Below are 19,157 nucleotides of genomic sequence, written 5' to 3'. Positions count from 1 at the left end.
AATCTATGCTGTTTTCGGCCAACAATCAATTTCTAATAAACTTAATCAGAAGAAAGAAAGAAAACAAGGTTTAAAATGTATGGCCATGTATTTTGGTGAAACTTGTGGAAATTATATATACATTATATAGATTACACAGATTTGTCAATTCACTCATTTGTTTTGTTAATAACAAGATCAGTAATTTAAGTAGGTAACAGTCAATAAACTTGTTTTGCAGTCTAACACTCATTTTAAAGAAATAATAACTAGCCAACCAACAACCCTTATCCATTATATGGACAAATTGTATGAACATGTATGTCAATTTTGTGCATTGCAATTTCATGACTTATGCCTTCTCGTGCTCATTAATTAACATGCCTTCAGTCTTGCGTTCAGGACACAGTAAGAAAACAAACTTTGGAAAAGAATGCATTTCCTGGATATTCAGGCTTGAAACATCTGTATTTTAAAAGCTAAATTATAAATCATGGCACAAGCTTGAATAAGCATGAGATTTGGGCATGAAATTGTTTTAGACTGCATTGAAATGAAGTATCTTTTAAAATGCTTATTCATAGCATTATAAGAGCTCAGATACTTAAATTATGCAAATAATACAACAAAGAAGTTGGAATCAGAGCTTTATCAAGACTTCTTTAACAGGGACAATTAATATGCAATGAAATTAAATTCATTTGTTACAAGCTGACATTTTTGTGGGGGAAAAAACATTTACATTCTTAGATACGCAACACAACAAAATCATATTCATAACCCCACACATATGTAATGGAATGGATGATTTATCTGTTATCAATGCTACAAATCATCATCATCACCAGACCATCAGTGGTCTGTGTGCTTCATTGAGGAGGGCAACAGAACAAATGGGACTAAAAAAAAAGTAAATAGTGTAGGCATTCCAAGACACTTGTTGAATAAATTAAGTACTACAGGAGTTTTCTTTTATATTCTGTACAGTTGGCTGTGTGAATTACAATGTTGTGTAGATCTAGATGCCTCCACACATAAAAACATTCGATTATAATGTTATAGAACTTCTAGAAAATAATACATTAAATTATCTTCTTCTTTATAATATCTATTAATAAGCAACAAAAGAAAACCAAGCCCAGATTAAGACATTTGTTGTTATGTATCAATCAAATCAAAAACATAAGAGAATGACACTTTAAATGATCTGCATATCATGCAAATTCTTGAACCAAATATAAACCTTAAATATTGAGTTCCAAGTCAATGTCCCTACAGAGGAACATGTAAACCTGCAAACTGAACATTGCAAACAACTAAAAATCTGAAAACTTTCAACTTAGCAAGAAACATGCAGGATTTGAGGTTCTCACGGCTGTCTTCTGGGTTGCTGCGCTGTGTAGTCTGGTAGAAGTTTACTGACGTTTCAGAGGTCCAACATCAGGGTGATCACCCTGATGATGGAGGCAGCAAGGACCTCTGCAATGTCAGTAAACTTCTACCAGACTACACGGCACAACCCAGAAGACAGTCGTCTTAAGAAACATGCAGTAGAGTTCGTTGTCGTTTACTCATTAAAGAAACTATAAAAATTTATACTTGACGCAAATCTTCTCCACGCTGATCATCAACTCCAGCCTCCATGTTACTGGAGTAAGAAAAAAAGGACTGTGACCAAAACTTGGAATCAAATGATACACTCTCATGTGAGGGACGAGAACAGACAGTGGAGGACATTGTACGTCCCTGAACATTTATCCTTCTTTCTGTTCACGTGTGTGTACACACACACATGCATACACTATACCAGCTAAGAGAAAAATAGTTCTAGTTTGTACATTCTTCAGATTTTATTCCTTCCTTCCTTGAAAACTGCTATTCCACCCCTTCTGTCATGATTTTCTTTCTAATTTCCACCATTTAACCACTGCATGCATTTCAGTACACATTCTCTGAAGCCTCCAAATTAACATGAAAATAAGGCAATCCAAACTTCATTTCAATGTTCCTTTCCATGGAAGCAGCTTCTTTAACAAGCATGAAGTGTGAACTGCCAAAATTCCCAGACGAACCTTCGTACAATGGGCGTGGCAACCTCGCTAACCAGCCTTTAAATATTTTGGTTTTTACCTGTCAGGCACACTCAGAATTATGGTTTATTGTAAAAAAGTAAACACATGGGAGAAGCTGTACAGCGTTCAGTAGCAGAAATGAGAACCAAGCCAGAATTGCAAAATGTAGGAAGTTTGGACTGAAAAGAAGTGACCATGTCATTGTTGTTCTTCTGGGTTGCGATGCTGTGCAAACTCTTCAACTCTGAAGCTGGAGATACTGTTGCATCTAAAATGTTGGAATCTACCTATGAGTTCACACAGCATCATGACCCTGAACATCCAACACCTTCACAACCATGAGAACCTCACAATGGCACCTATTTTCAGCAAGCTATTCTGGTTCGCGCTGATAACAGTGAAAACGAGAACTACTGGAAAGACATAAATTGGTATCACACTACTTCCTTTGATACAGCTGTCCTGAGATCTTTTGTGGTTTTCCTCAGTTCCTCGAGGAAAATGCTCAGATATTGCCGTAAATTAGGCCATGACTGCTTCCTTGAACAGCCTTTCCAAATCATGATTCACAATTATCCCATCATTCAACGCCACATAGTTTGAACATGCCACAGCATCATTAAACAAGCCACAAATACAATTCATCAGAGAGAAAGACGTTTAAGTAAAATATGTTCACACAGGACAAGTTTAATTTCATTCATAATGATACCACAGACCACAATTTAGTAGCAAGCAAGGTATAAACATGCCTTTAGTGATAACCAAGTTTCAACTTCTCAGGATCTTTCTACTTTAACTTAATATCTTCCCGCCACTAATTAAAGAAGCTACCAGGCTTAAATTAAATGTTTAATTCCTTAAAGAGAAGGCATTCCTGAAATAACGTTAAATATTTCATTACATGGTGACTGGCAGACCTTCTGTATATGGAATCACATAAAAGCAGACATTCACAAAAATACATTTAAAAATTATGATGTTCTGCATTAACCCTACACTTTAAGAACTTCATACAGATATTATGCGCTTAGGGGGCCTTCACGTGTGCAATGGAGCTGCTGCGTGTATTGTAAGTCATGACCTGAACGTGATTTTAATATAAGCCATCAAACTCAAAACCTCAGCATGACATTAAATGAGCAAAATTTGTAATCGCTTTGTATCATAAGTAAATACATCTGAAAGCAACATCAAACCTTCCTGCAAATGTCAGCCAGTAATGAAAGCTTGATGAACTGTACATAAAATTTGATGGGAGATGTTAATTATGCCTGCATATCGTTTCATAACTCTGAACTTTAATAGAAAGTTATAAAAATATTACAGGGTAAATCATTCACCTCTGGAAAGACTAATATAATTCCACTGATTTCCTCTGAAAATGTTTTTATTCTCAGTACTTTGTATATACATTCATAATATTACAAACTTAGTTATCTCTTTGAGTTTCTCCCTTCATCTCAATAAGTTTTAATAGAATATTCCATAAGAGCAATTTTTCTATAAACATCTTACTATGCTCCATCTGGTGTGAATAAAGAGAAACTTGCTCACTCAGAGTAAATGAAAATTAGCTGCACATGAAACCAAGAGCACAAGCCTGCTTTTCCAGTCAAATTTACAAATGACAGTCACATACACAAGCGTTATAAATGCTCATAAACACTTTTGTGATTTCTGTACAGTGTCAAACACGGTTCTCACTCATATTAGTAACTGTCAACAAGCTGGACCTAAATCCAGATAAAATCAATGTAAGAGAATTTATAACAAATTATTTAAAACAATGTGCCTTAAGTATTGGTTATAATGGAAAGTAAATACTAAATTCCTTGGTTTACAAATTGATAACCACATGAACTGGAAAGTACATGATGTTGATCAAATGGTTCGAATATCAAGTGGAGCACTCAAATCAGTTTATTTTGCCTATTTTAATTCCATGATGAAGAATGGAATGATTTTTGGGCGGTAATTCATCAAACAGCAAAAAGATATCCATTTTACAAAAGAAAATTGTTAGAATAACGGGTGGTGTCAAACCGAGACATTCATGCAGAAGTCAGAGAACACACGTGAACACATATTCTCATTAATAAACTTCGCTGCAAATGACCAAGGACAATTTCAGACAAATTCCGCTGTATGCAGTGTTAACACAAGAAATACGTAAAAACTTCATGCTCCAACTGTTAATCTCTCATGCTTTTAGAGAAGTGCATTCCATGCTGGCATCAAAATTTTTAACAGCATTAAAATCGTACTTAAATACACACTTGTTTTACTCTTCTGATGAATTTCCAGTGTTTGAAAATGACTGATAATGATTTTTAAAGTTTTTCATGCCTCTGTATATAATAAGTGGGTAGTATAATTTATTTGCTTTATATATGTAAATTTATTTAAAACAGTTAATTACTTCATGTAAATCTTTATTTATTCTATGTGAAAAGTTTATAATAGTTTGAGTTCCACTTGTATATATGTACTGTATTTTATGAATTATTCCACGTCCTATTGTCATCTAACTATCGATCCAAGGAATATAACACGTATGTGCATGCGCATGTGTACAAACAAATGTTACTACATACAAATTATAAATATGGCAACAATAAAGTATTAAGTTATCCAGTATCCTGTATTGTGTTAAGTAGGATTTGAGGTTTACACGGCAGTGAGTGCAAAGATGGATGTCTTCTGGGTTGTAGCGCCGTGTAGTCTGGTATTAGTTCAGCAGTATTTCACAGGTCCTTGCTGCCCTGATGATGGAGGCAGCAAGGACTTTTGCAACACTAATGAACTAATAAAAGACTACACGGCGCTACAATAAAGAAGGCAGACATCTATGTATTGTGTTGATCATGTGACCCTACACGTGACAATGCATTAATTTATAGGTGGGCCCTCATGCCAACTTCTAGTTGAAAACATCCCAAATTTATGTTCACTTCAGAGTCAGGTTAAATTCTGATCTTCCAGACAAAAGTATTTTGTTATATGCTACATCTTAATGCCATTAATTTTAACTGAAGAGTAAGAACAGTGCATATTTAATTATTTTTAAACTTATTCAAAACTAGGAAGTCCTTTGTTATCACACATTTCTACTTTCCTATTTATACAAAACTAATGAATTCTGAAACATTTTCACAGATTGATTTTAAATAACATCTTTTATTTGCTTTAATTAAAACCTGTTCCAGGTAAATGTTTTTTTAAATATACATTTCGTAATAATTACGTTGTAGAATAAATACACAAGTTAAACTGAAGAATACTTTATCATACAGATAAGCACAACAACAAAAAATCAAGAGCACAGCCAAAACCTTTCTGCAACCTTGTTATCCTCACAATGACCACCTATTATTTCTTCTTTCAAATTTCTCTGCCCTGAAAATGGAAAACCAAACAAAAGAAAATGATGGATTGAACTCAGTATTCAAGACATAGACAGTATGCTGTTTAGGACAGGTTTAAAAAAAGAACACTTGAATATTTCTTATACACTATTCTGGGTTTCTATTATAACATCAAAATTGGCAACAAATAAAAACATCCAACACAAATTACATATTTCAGCAGATACTGTCACCACAGACGGTACACTTTCAAATCCCACAGTAAAATGTACATTTGTATAAAATATACTTTCACGGAGCATTCACACGGTGTGTGTTTAAGAGCATGAGAAATTATTTTCTCATTTTAGGTTGCATCTGAATGGATGGGGCCAGCTGTTCTGCAATGGGTATCATGACCAGATAAGAGATGACAGTGACACTAAATGTTTCTTAAAAATACAAATGCAAAAAGATTACTAGACCTTGAGCTTTATATGAACAGGCCAAAATATAAGCCATTTGTTAAGTATCAGTTGAAAGATTCATAAGCAGCTCCATTACTAACCTATCAAACATCTTCAACAAAACAAATAAATATTAAGAAAATACACAATGCATTGCACTGAACTGCTTTTATCTGATGCAAAACATTCTCATATATATATACATTTTAATTGCTTCTATAAGCTCTTAATATACATTCAGTAAAATTTGCGAAATAACTTAACTTATGTAATTTTTATAGTAATGTCATTTACAAGATTCCTTCTGACATACTAAGCAGTCTTTCCATCATCAGCTGCCCTCCAGTTTCATATTTCACTACATCTGCATTGTTTCACACCGCATATGGCTCATATTTATAAATGTCATATCATGTAAGCAGTAAATCAGTTTCCTGAAATCCAGTTCCATATACTTTTATTTCATACCATTTCAAGGACTGGACCTGTCCTCGTCTTCAGGTGTAGTAAAGGGGAAGCAAACCTACTATGCGGGGTGTTACAATGAGCTAATCTGAACGCCCCCTTTACTACGCCTGAAGACGAGGAAAGATCCAATCCTCGAAACATTGCGTATTTTATACGAGACAATGGACAAAGTCCAGAAACCCAATGCTGCAGATTGTATTATACCATCTTCAGAACACTTTGTCACCAAGAGGTTTTAAAGATTAAAAGCCTTTTGTGCCATGTGGCAGAACACTGTATTGTGCTTATAATAATTGAATGCTACTGTTTAATCAAGTCAAAAATGTCTTCAGGGGAGACCAAAGCCAATTATGATAAGCGTTAATTCTTTTCTTCACACTTTTAAAGTATTCACCGCACATCATCAGAAAAACAAATGGAATTTATATGGCAAATACACATGATGGAAACTAAATCACAAACAGCATTCAGTGTTGGTGCTACTGGCAATGAAGCGATCAATAAAAGCTTATCTGGCTGTATGTGGCATTAGTATCACGCCCCACTCTTTGCTGTTTGCCTCCGACACCTGGGATCATAAAACACGCGGAAAAGAAACAAAGTACGACGTGACAGAAATTTTGGAAAGGAGGCTTTTCCAGGCCAAACTTTTTTTTATCGCTTCGAAGTGTAGTACACGCCCTCACATCACAAACTGTATAAGCTTCTTCATAATTCAGTACTTCATTACTTCCATCAAGTCTTGAAAAATGGAGAGCAGCTTCTCTGCAAGATGGTCATTTCTTTATGCGAAAGAACTAAGACCAAATTCTGACAGACAAAATTCCTCGCTCTTCAAGTTAGAACCGGTTACTTGCATTACAATGTAAATAAAAAGGATGAAAACCCAATCAGCAAATTAATTTTAAGTATTTGAAATATGAACGTTAACTACACCTTTCATAAATTCTGACCTCTGTCCACTGCTTCTGGTAAAATTTGTAATTGACAGAAAAACAAAATTTTCATCAAGTTCATGAAATGTCACACAGGGCACACTTTATGTGTGGCCATATGCAAATTACACAAAGGTTTTCCAATTTAATGGACATCTGTAAAGTATGTACATGGCGATGCCAGTAAATAACTGAAGAATGAACCAAAGCTCATTGCACAACATAAACCTTATAGGCCAAAGGTCTTCAGAAGCTGACATTAGCTCAGCTAGTTAAGAAATTCTGAGACTTTTATGGAACCCAGAGGTTCACTACAGTGTAGGATTCGAGGTTTCCATGGCAGTGAGTGTGAATATGGCGTAACGGTAAACTTCTACCAGATTACACGGGCTACAACCCAGAAGAATGCCATTTCATTCACGACAGTGTTCATGTGCCTTTGATACTTATCTTCAGCCACATAAATCCACTGCACCCCCCCCACCCCAACCTTTACCGTTTGCCCTTAAGGTACCAAGCATTCCCCAAAATTAAACTACACTAAATTTCCTTGTGAATGCAATTTTTACTTCTTACTACTGTTCAATGTACTTAATTTATGCCGCATTTTTGAAAGTTTAGCTACTTTTATGAAACGATTTTCAATTACAGTCTGTACCTGGTTTTCTCTGCATTCAATTTTAAACCAGCTTCCTTACCACCATCTGACGGAGCTTCTGTGATCTCATAAAATGTGTTTTTGCACAATAAATTTACATCATCACCACAGACCACAAGGTAAGTGTCCCATTCAATTCTGATCCTTTCCGTTTTCTTGAACGTCCCTGCATTCCAAAGTAGAGTCGAAAAGGAATAATTCTAAAGCACCTCCTTCATTCAGACTATTCTGAACAGGAAACATGTCACAGAAATGTTTACTTTTATGGACTTACTGTAGATTTCAATTAACCCTCTGGTGCTGACCTCAGTTGGTGGTAATGACCGACTCTCTTGCCCTCCGTATGCTGCTGGCATCAGTAGCAGATACAAGACATTTGCACAATCTCTTGCTCGCATTCCACTGCTGTTACTCTCAACTTACCAGCCAACTTTGTAGAACGGCTTTACTCTAGCTGCCAGTAAAATTACGTGCCTGTTTCAAGCATTATTTGTTGACTTCCTTAGTATTTACGTAACTTCATGAAGTAAGAAAAGTTTACCAGCTTCTTCTCATTCTGAGTCTATTAAATGTAAACTTTCCTTGGAGCCAATGAACGGTGGGCTGGTCTTAACTGTAACCCCCAATTTTATGCACAACTTTTGAGTGACAGATTATTCAAGTCTTTTGTGCATCAAAATGCTTTGTGCTGCCAACTCACAGCTTCCTATTATTATAAAAACAGTGATTCTGCTGCCCAGAGAGCAATGGCGTACTGCAAAATTCTGTCATCAGCCAGCTTACAACAGTTTTACTAATGTTCTATACATAGAGGGTCCAAATCTTAAATGATCAGCATCATCAAAGTGTTATACAGGCATACATCGCTTTATTGCACTTCGCAGATATTGCGTTTTTTACAAATTGAAGGTTTGTGGCAGCCCTGCGTCGAGCAAGTCTATCGGCACCATTTTTCCAACAGCACGTGGTCTCTTTGTCTCTCTGTGTCACATTTTGGTAATTCTCACGATGTTCTTGCATGGTTCTTTTTAGACATAATGGTATTGCACACTTAATAGACTACAGTATAGTGCAAACATAACTTTTATACGTACTGGGAAACCAAAACATTTGTGTGACTCGCTTTATTGCGGTGGAACCGAACCCGCAATATCTCCGAGGTATGCCTGTATACATTTTAATTAGCCTAACTAGTTTCAATTTAATGAGAAAGTTATATAATATGTCTTCCCAGAATGAATCGTAGGATTTCTTGCAATCAGCGAACAATATCTGACAAATGCAGAATTAATGTTCAGTAGTTCGACTTATTATATTGAAATCCACGCTCAAAAACTTCAATCGATTTGTCTATGTACAGAAGAAAGGAGCCATTTATGGAACACCATTTGTATATTGTTAAAAGTAAGCAATTTTTCATTGGAACATTTAATTTAAAAGAAGGTGCATATTCGGCGCAGCAAAAGTCAAGAGCTAAAGTTTTCAAAGTCCAAAACCGGAAGTGATGTAAGCATACGGCTGGTGTAATAATTCCAATTATAATGAATTCTTCTTGGGCTATCAGCTGGTAGCCCAAGAAGAATTCATTACACCGAATCACCATAAAAGCTATAGATCACACAATAATTGCAATTGTTTGTAATACTTTGTATTTGACTATGTGTTTTTTTCCTACCACCCATTAATTACATTTATTTACGTAAACAAAAATTAAGCAGACACCAATATGCTTCATTTGAAGAAAAACATGAATTAATGTTCATCAAAGTTCTGAGACCTGCGACCAGATTCCACGGTGTAATAAACATTTAGACTCTGCAGTTTGCATATTATTTAACTATATGTTTTAAAATTCAACGTGAAACTCATACAAAGAGCAACACAGAATTGATCCCAGATTATGTATATTAAAATTTTTAAAGAGAATGCATAATTATTGTTTGTCTATAAAGCATACACAGTCCAATCATTTTTGCTGACGAGGAAAAAGTAGTCATCAGTATCATCATTCACATTATCACTGTATTATTTGTGCTGCACTGACATTCCGATTTAAAGGCTCTGTGTTTGAATGTGACTGTCCGCTGTCCTATGTGATGAGATACTGCTACTCAGAGACATGCCATTGGATGGTTGGCGTAATGTGGTTTTAGCATGATACGGCACTGGCCCAATACCATCTAAACAAACATTTCCTCAGCAGATTAATTTCATGTAGCAGCCCTATATTGTGTTGTGCAAGATCGCCACAACTGGAACATCTGACTTCTTCATCTGGGGATGCCAGAGGGTACTCGTTTACAGGGATCGCCCACCTGACAAGTAAGACTTGGTGGCGAAATTACACGCTCCCAAGACAGCGAAGTGTCACGTCTAATTTTAATCTCAGTTTGGGGAAATTTAAAGAAATGCCACATAGACACACAGTCTCTCAGCATTGCGCCCAACCACTTCTACCGTCAGATGGACTGTACCCATACTTCAGCAAAGTGTCAATGCTTTCAATACATGATTGCCACTTTCTGTTGTCCTTCTACCATCATCTGTATGTGACAAAGATCTGATGACAGATAAAACTCGGAACGCTGGTGACAAAGTTATTGCCAATACGCCTACATTTACAGAAGTGCAATAAAGAACAGATTGATCACCATAAGAGTCGTATAAATAAGGGCAATGGTAATAAATGCAAAAAGAAGAAAAAAGACTGAAATTAGCCATCACAGGAGATGTAGCTGCAGCACGTCTTACAAAATGACAGAATGTGATTATACTTCAGTAAGTCCAAATTCTATTTACAGGAAATTCATAATAAACCATATTTGAAGAGATAAATTTTCTATTATTAAACTAAAACTGTAGATGAGGCATTTGTGTTCCTGTCAGGTTAGGTTATCATGCAACACAGCAACGGCGACTTCAGTTAAACTTCGTAAAATCAAATGAACACAGAATTTCAAAGTACAATATGGCTCTCCAGGCAGCAGAATCTCATATCTCACGACGGACAATCTTCAGTTACCAGCAGAAAACATTTTGGTACATACATGCAAGTCTTGTAAGTTCTTCCTCCACAGTGTTAAGTGAAATACTTCAAAGCGAATCAGAACTAGTCTCAACCAAGAACAGGCCACCGTTCAAATACCAAGCTGAAGTCCGTCTACAAGGATATGTTACTGCCTCAGAGAAAAGTTTAAAGACAGACTCAAAGCAGGAAGAGAAGCTGGTGAACTTTATTCACTCATAACCATTACCCACATACCAACAAAGCAAATAAATAATGCACATAAATACACCACGAGCCTAGTCTATGAAGCTACATCGTCACATACTGAATAACAGCAATGGCTTTGGGTTCACATTCTGCGTAAGTGTCAGTATCTCCTACTGACGTTGGCAACAACTGGTTAAGCAAGGAGAAATCGTGAAGCCACTAAATCTGAATCCAGTATTCTTAAATTTTTTGTAAACTATCCTGACTGGTCTAGGGGGGGTGGGGGGTGAGAAAGCTGCAAATTATGGACATACACAAATCCAGGGATCCTATGACAAATAAATTTATTACACTGATCACTGCTTTATGTATAGAAACAGCAAGTAACATCACTTACAGTAAATATTACTTGAAACATTTCTTGGATGCTACGGCAGGATTCCATTTTGCATTAGAAACAATCTGCTTTGATTCCTTTTTACACAAATTTCATTATAATACATCACAAACTCCGAAAGTACCATCGGAAAGTGCGGAACATTAGCCCCCACGTGATATAAAACATTTCCAGCTCAGTTCAGCCATATCTTATTTTCTGTTTGGGAAAAGTTTAAGGGAATGCCACAAAGACGCTGGTGTATCTCTTCGCTACAACAGGCCACACTCTGTGCCAATTCCTCTGAGCCAGACCACCGACAGACTTCTTCCAACTTCCCTCCACTAAATTATTTATTTATCGTTATCCTTCACCTTGTTCTTTCTGTAAGCGGCAGCGGACTCACACCTCTCCGTCCTCCCACTTTTGTGGCCGGGGCAACCCTCAAGACCACAGAATATTAACTCTGGCGAAGTTCTTCCACTGCAGCCATCCTCCTTGGTTGGTTCGCAATCTTCTTCGGCATTCATGAGTTTGCGTGCTAATTTGACGGCATAATATTCGTTGTAATGGGCCTTCCTTTTGCTCTCAAACACCTTTCTCTTTGCTGTCAATGAAATAATAAGAAAATTAATTCATAAAGCAAATCTGTATTTGAGATGATGTATGTCACAACGCCCTAAAAACTGCAGTATTATTTTATAAGTGTGGAAGATAATCTCTCTTTGCACAAACTCGCAGACAGTAACATAACTGTGGTAAAATCTGAGTTGCAGATAACTAAATAGTTCAATGGTACAACAGATAACACAAGAAATTAAAAAAAATTGTTAAGGAACCCCGAGCTACATTATTGCTACTGTATTACACCAAAAGTAACAAACACACAACAGAAGACGTTTCTCTCATTCAAGGCTACAGTTTTTCCTGTAAAAAATATTCAATCCACAGAACATACACCCAAAGAAATGAATGCTCATAACAGAATAGTTCTCGGCCTAATGTAAACGGTGGTCCAGTTTCCAGAGCTGCAATGAAAATGAATCTGATTAATAAGTACAGTAAGTGCCATTCAACGTATCACTTGTTGTTAGAATCAGCCGCTTTTTAAAACCAAATTTCAAATAACAGATTCAAATAATCAAAATGCTCTGTATTTTTCTCATTTATTGGAATGAGATTTTTGGTTATAAGAATCAGAAGTCATATTCAGTATGGGAGAAGCAACATCTTTTCAACAGCACCTACGCCTAACGTGGTTTAAGTAACAGTAAGTCGAAGTGATTCATCAGCCGGCTTCCTACTGCTATACTCCGGTCAGAGACATTGTGAATGGTGCTGGAAGTAAGCGGTCCATTTTATCTTCTTTACCACTAATCCTTGTTATCCTGTTTTATCTGGTAATTACCTATAAACTTATGCACCTCCTTTCCACAGAGCTTTGTAACCGCCTTGCCTTTCTAATCGTATTGCTCATAACAGAGACGGTTTTGTCGCACGAACCTTTCCCGTGGGCAAGCACATAGCTGCCATTCATGAGATACGACCGTTCAGAGGTCACTTGCCTCTGTTGGTGCCAGTTCTGATTAATGCTCGATCCTTTTACTGATTCACATTTTAACAATTTTCACAAGAACATCAATGAATAAGGAGAGAATTCATTTGAATGGAACAGAAAGGTCGTATCTTATATGATGAGTTAAAAAGCCTGCGTTGTTGATACCGGAAGCGTTAAAATCTCGTGACACACTGAAGATCATGGGACTGTGGAAACAGGAGAGGTAGCATGAAAGAAAGAGCTGGTTTTGTTCAAGCAGGCAAGCTCAATCAACAGCAGCATCCTTTCATAAGAAACAATTATTCTACTGAAAAATGAGAAGACGACTTCAGAGCAACTTATTTTTAAAAGTGTTTTGGACTCTGCAAGGAAATAGGTTAACGTTTATTGGCCGTGTCGCGGCTTACACGAGGTTCAGCTGCCATTCATCACAGCAGTATACTACTGAAAATGTTAAATAAAAATTTCAGTTTTATTTAAAGTTCTGCAGGCAGCTCCAAACTACAAGAGTTTAAATCTCGTAATCCTGCAAGACAGAATTTATTACAGAATTACAGTTCTGTTAAACTGTAACAATTAAAATAAAGCTTTCAGTGAAGATCTTAGAGAAAAGCATTCTGCTGTGTGATGTGATATATTATGATAATATTTCTGCCGCATGTCTGTTACGACCATTATCAGCTGGCAAACAATTATGATAAAAATAGATATCCGTCTTCTGGGTTGTTGCGCTGTGTAGTCTGGTTGATGTTAACCAACGTTTCAGAGGTCATACTGCCTCCGTCATCAGGGCGATGAGTATGAAGATTTCTGTCTTCTGGGTTGTTGCGCTGTGTAGTCTGGTCGATGTTAACCAACGTTTCAGAGGTCATACTGCCTCCGTCATCAGGGCGATGAGTATGAAGATTTCTGTCTTCTGGGTTGTTGCGCTGTGTAGTCTGGTCGATGTTAACCAACGTTTCAGAGGTCATACTGCCTCCGTCATCAGGCCTGATGACGAAGGCAGTATGACCTCTGAAACGTTGGTTAACATCGACCAGACTACACAGCGCAATAACCCAGAAGACGGATATCTTCATACTCACCGCTGTGAGAACCTCAAGTCTTACAATTATGATAAAAAGTTAAAAACTGAACTGAATGCTCATTAAAGTATTAAAATACCACAAACTAAATTGTTAGGACAATCGAATTGCACCTCGGAAAGTACAAGTACTGCATTTAAAAAATCCTGTTCAATGCAATTTACATAATTCTGGGGACATAAAAATATCTGGTGAAATTCTATGCTAACATATGACGACAAGTTCCTTATGCCATTTTTTGGTTGGTATCTTGAATTCCACATTCACTGAGCAAAAAATATCTGAATATGTTTTCAGCTTGTCAAAATGGATGTAAAGGCCTCAGTTGTGGGTTTGCAGCTCTATATAAAAAATAATACTCTTATAAACACATAAATGGTGGATACTGTGAAGGCAAGGTGTTTCCACCTTACAAGACGCTGCGGCTAAGTTCTTATAACTCTCCCCTCAATATGTGGTTTCAGATGTAAGGTAAGCAGAGAAGATATGTGTTGATGAAGTGGTACAACATTGGCAGAGGATGCAGGATTAGCTGATGATGATTCCTGATGGCAAATTTTGGTTTACAGTTCATCACTTTGAAATGGTATATACTTTAAAAGTAAAGATATGGGTGTATGAATAACATAAAGACTGAAATAAATAGTCTAAATGTTCAATTACAAAACATCTTCAGATAAACTCACATCTGCTAAATATTCTCATATACGTACTTCCTCTCGTTCCCGAACACAATTTTTCGACCTATCTTGCTGCAAAATTGTTTTATGTCACAAAGAACTCAGCATCATTCCTGTATTAACTTATGCCAATCAACAAGCCAGCTGCAACTTCTCTCTCTCGCCCTCATAATGTACAAATATCTTCAGACAAAATAACTTCGCTGTTTCACAGCCCTGAATTGCACTTCCAAAAATTTCCAATTAAAAATTCTCATAGTTAACCTCTTTATTTAATATCCTCTACCACTATTGTAACCAGTGAACATTTCAAGGACATCTCAATCTTAAACTAAAGTATTATCGCAGTTTAGGAGGTAGCCTGATTTTAAACACTGCGGTTCTCAATCTGTAACTGTTATCAAATTATCTTTCCTTTCTATTAAACTTACGATTCCAGTCTGAGCTGTGTTTTTGCTTCAATATTGTAATACCACGGCTTCTAGTAACAAAAAAGCCATGACCTCTACAAATGCAAGTTACCTTTTTCCTCTGGTGTTTCTTCTTCATCACTTGAATCAGTTTCACTTGCGTTGCTAGTTGAGAATCCTTTAGGGGGATCGTTACCACTCAGCTGGATTCTGTAAAAAACAACAACATAAAAAACAAATCATGCATGCAGAGAGGAAAGAAGTTTAGATCTTGCATGTCTTTAACACTGCACACTGCCTCCATCAACAGGTCTGTTAGAAACGTCACAACCCAAAGACCGACACTGGCATTCAACCTCGTACGTTACAATGCTTTAAATTTAATGATTTTTACATTTTGAAAATAAATTCCTGGAAAGAAAGACTGAAATGTAAGGAGTGTGTTTCGTTATTTAAAAACATTCAAAAGTGTCTGTATCTTTGAAGAGAGTGTGACCATTTACGAGAGCCTCATAAAAGTTTGTAGTTGATTGTCCTACATTTAAACCTTCCAAAAATGGCCTCATTTAAAGTGAAATTTTACAAACTTTGTGCATGAATCTGTTGGGAGAGTATTTTGTTGGATTCAGAATTACGCTGTACGGGATATAACAGTAGGCAGAAATGTCAGAGCCAGTGAAAATGCAAAGGCGTTACCAGATCCATTTACTGACGAAAGATGCTTTTTGTATTTAGGTTACTATTATTCTTCACTAAACTTTTACCATAACCTGCGTCAAAAGGAAACATACCGTGGAAACCGTCAGGAACAATAGGACAAACATGTCTAGGGTTCCAGTAACAAGGGGCACTGAAGAACATAAGAGGCAGAAACCTGATCAGCTGCAGATTACGTATCTTGACGACGCACAACAAATAAGAGGTGTATGGGTCATGACCACCTTGGATTTCAATGAAATTCTGTAATCCTGCAAGTTTCTCCTTCCTGTGCCATATAAGTTTGGAGTTACTCCATTTTGATAGACCTAAGTCAAGGACGTAAAACATGGCATAGCACAAATACAATACCTGTTTCTAACACAAGTATAAATTACATAGTCACATCCAATACAGCAAGTATGTGTACTTCTCATTAATGACTGAATTGTCCTAGAATAATCTGTAAAACTTGCTGTGATGGGAAGCTTCCTTGATCAAGGACAACTGCCCTCATGTGCTTTTAATATCTTAAATTCGTTAACTGCTATACTCTTAGGTGGGTGGCATGTTGCAAGACATAGTTTGCCATTAATGTGTTTAGTTAGAAATTTATTTAGAACTGGTTAGAGTGCCCACAAGAGGACACAACTATCATGAATTTTATGCAGTGCAGTGTTACATTTTCATAGATTGATTCTTATTATTCGCTGTGTGTCACAAAAACCTCCCAGAAACTTGTATTCTTTCAGCAAATGTTGAAAGATAATGTGCGTAATGATAAGCTCAATGTATTAGAGCACAATAAAGAATAAGCAGCTGTACAGTCCAGCGCTTCAGGCCATGAGGGTCAAAGTGCAAACAGTGACCACGTGACTGAAGGGTGGGGAAAAGTTGTAGTTCAGAAATGTGACATTAATCACTTCTTGTTATCAAAACTTTGATTTCTGCCTGCTCAACCTTCCTTCTTAGTAGCTCCTTTTGATATCTAAAATTTATACCCCATTCCCAATTATTAGTTCACATCCATCTGTCAAAGCTGTGATCACCCTTATTCTTTATTACAGTTTCACCACATGATTTAAAACAGCAACCTGTTTCTTGTTACAAGCTCAGGAATAAACATTTGAATTATCTGTAAGTACACTGAATAAATATAAACAGTAGTAGTAATGCTTACAACACCAGAAATAAGATATAATCTGAAATTTTCAGAGAAATATGGAAATTATCAAACACTGTGACATGGACTAAGAAATTACGGCACAGCATTATGTTTTACCCAAACCTCCATTACCAAATCTCTGAGAGGTTTTTAAGTTCCTGAAGCACAACACTTACTTGTTCTGCATATCACACACTAGAATCTGTAGGACATACACATATATACCGTTTAGTGTATTGGAATATAAATCATGCATACAAATAAAACTGTTTACACTTTGAAGGGCACTAATGCCAAACGCATTTTGACCTCAAGAGGTCATCACTGATGCCACTGATGATGACCTATGGAGGTCGAAACGCGTTTGGCATTAGTGTCCTTCAAACTGTACACAGTTTTGTTTGTATGTATGATTTATGTATACAGAAAAAATAAAAATGTGTTTTGCTCACTTTTCTGCTAAAAGGTTTGCATCCAAACCATCAGGTTCTTCCTCTCCCACTTCATAACTATATGGTGTTTTCGGTTCGTCAATCTTCATATGTCCGTAATCTTTATCAGGTGGATGTAAAGTTGCAATGATGTTCATTTCATCCCACTTGGTTTCCTTTTGTTTTCTAAAATGACATAGAAAATAGTTTCTTCACGAATGAAATACTAATATTAATGAACCCAAGCCTGCAACGAGAAAGATGACTTCATCTTGTCGTAACATCCAATACGAATGGTTTGGTCAACAATCCGCAGAACGATGGGTGGGCCGGGCTACGAAGTATTTATGCATTATACACATGTACAAGATTTGTAACGTAAACGTAATACCAAAAATAACTATACATAGCGCTACTGATTTCAAGATTTGAAATAACTTACCTTTTCAGGACTGCATCTGGCTTTTCAAAACTTGTAGATGATTTTAGTATGCTCTTGGACGGTCGTTTCGTCAAATTTTCGGCCATATTTTGCTTCTCACTATGATCATAGATTTGATTCACCATTTGTGAGATTACCGACGTCACTTCAATGCTTATTGGTTAGAAGCGTACGTGCTGCCATCTATTTCCACCGGGAAATTGTCAACGTTCGGATAATGGCAGGAAGGTTCAACCTGTTATCTCAGCACTCCCAGGCCCAACTTGGATAAAACAAACAATGTTGAAACTCTGCACCTCCAGAGGTTCTACTTCATTGTTAGAATAAACAGAAGTGCATGTGAATGGTCTTAACCTCCCTCACTCTGTCACATGAAGAAAGTCACATCAAGCAAATATTTCTTCCCATCAATCCAATTCCTCTCCTGAAATGCACTGAAACATTATCAACTATCCTGTATCTCTACATCTCGGATTTGGTTACGTGTCTAGAATCACATTTAAACAGAATATAGAATACATAGTCTACACATTACTGTTCAGCTTCTTGACTACATGTTTTTGTGAACCTTTGTCATCACTGGCCCAGAATCCCCAACATGATTATGAATTTACTCCAATTAGTACCTTTCTGTTCAGTTGCTATATCATCCATCACATGCCTTTAACCATCAATACGTAATTTTTTTCACAGGGTCTATTATTTGCAGTTATGTATATGCCATTGACAAACATACTGTCAATATTGGTTTGTGGCTGTCCAGGTGTTCTGCTGTATATGATTTCTGTGAATGAGGCAAGACCACTCATATCTATGAAAAATCTCTTGTACAAAGTATCAAATATTACGTTCAGCACCACGTCAGCATACATTATAATGACGTGCGAGCATTGCTGTCTACTTAAGAACATGTTAATTTATCTTCCAAAGTATTCCTACTGTCTGTAACACATCCTAAATTTGTCCGTAAGAAAGCTGAAATATGGAAAATATCCTCTTTAACTTCCCCACACATTTGAACAATCAAAGCCGTGAGTTGCATTATTACGGCTGTTACTGGAAACAGTTTATTCCTCAAGGTAATGCTAAAGAGAGAAGCCACAGGGATTAATGGGGTGGGCAGCTCCATGAATACAGAAATTGACTTGACTGGGATTTGATCCCCTAACCACAT

The 19,157-nt window shown here is 36.6% G+C and overlaps 1 protein-coding gene across 2 annotated transcripts; it reads right to left on the bottom strand.

Annotated features, from left to right (window-relative positions):
- Positions 1-69: 69 nt before the first annotated feature.
- Positions 70-18,331, bottom strand: LOC110835051 (protein phosphatase inhibitor 2). 2 transcript variants are annotated; one of them, XM_022074899.2, is made up of 5 exons: positions 17,984-18,331; positions 17,563-17,727; positions 15,362-15,459; positions 11,891-12,123; positions 70-5,450 (listed from the first exon to the last, which is right to left on the bottom strand). In XM_022074899.2, exons 1-5 carry the CDS (start codon positions 18,106-18,108, stop codon positions 5,436-5,438), a joined length of 636 nt encoding a protein of 211 aa, XP_021930591.2. In that variant the 5' UTR covers positions 18,109-18,331; the 3' UTR covers positions 70-5,435. The 2 variants fall into 2 exon arrangements, with proteins under 2 accessions (XP_021930591.2, XP_021930583.2); XM_022074891.2 differs by having other exon boundaries at positions 70-12,123; positions 17,984-18,326.
- Between the last annotated feature and the right edge of the window lie 826 nt (positions 18,332-19,157).

Source organism: Zootermopsis nevadensis, unplaced genomic scaffold (assembly GCF_977971745.1).
Source record: "Zootermopsis nevadensis isolate Lab colony 2312 unplaced genomic scaffold, Znev_1.0 Znev_ptg000023l, whole genome shotgun sequence".
Classification (NCBI taxonomy): domain Eukaryota; kingdom Metazoa; phylum Arthropoda; class Insecta; order Blattodea; family Termopsidae; genus Zootermopsis; species Zootermopsis nevadensis.
Note: the sequence above shows the minus strand (reverse complement) of the source record. Positions and strands in the feature narration are given on the sequence as shown.

Excerpts from the sequence above, each read along its gene's own strand:
- LOC110835051 (XM_022074891.2), bottom strand. The coding sequence starts at position 18,108 with ATGGTGAATCAAATCTATGATCATAGTGAGAAGCAAAATATGGCCGAA. Across the intron at positions 17,728-17,983 it reads CCAGATGCAGTCCTGAAAAG|AAAACAAAAGGAAACCAAGT; the intron begins GTAAGTTATTTC and ends ATGTCATTTTAG. Across the intron at positions 15,460-17,562 it reads GCAAACCTTTTAGCAGAAAA|AATCCAGCTGAGTGGTAACG; the intron begins GTGAGCAAAACA and ends TGTTTTTTACAG.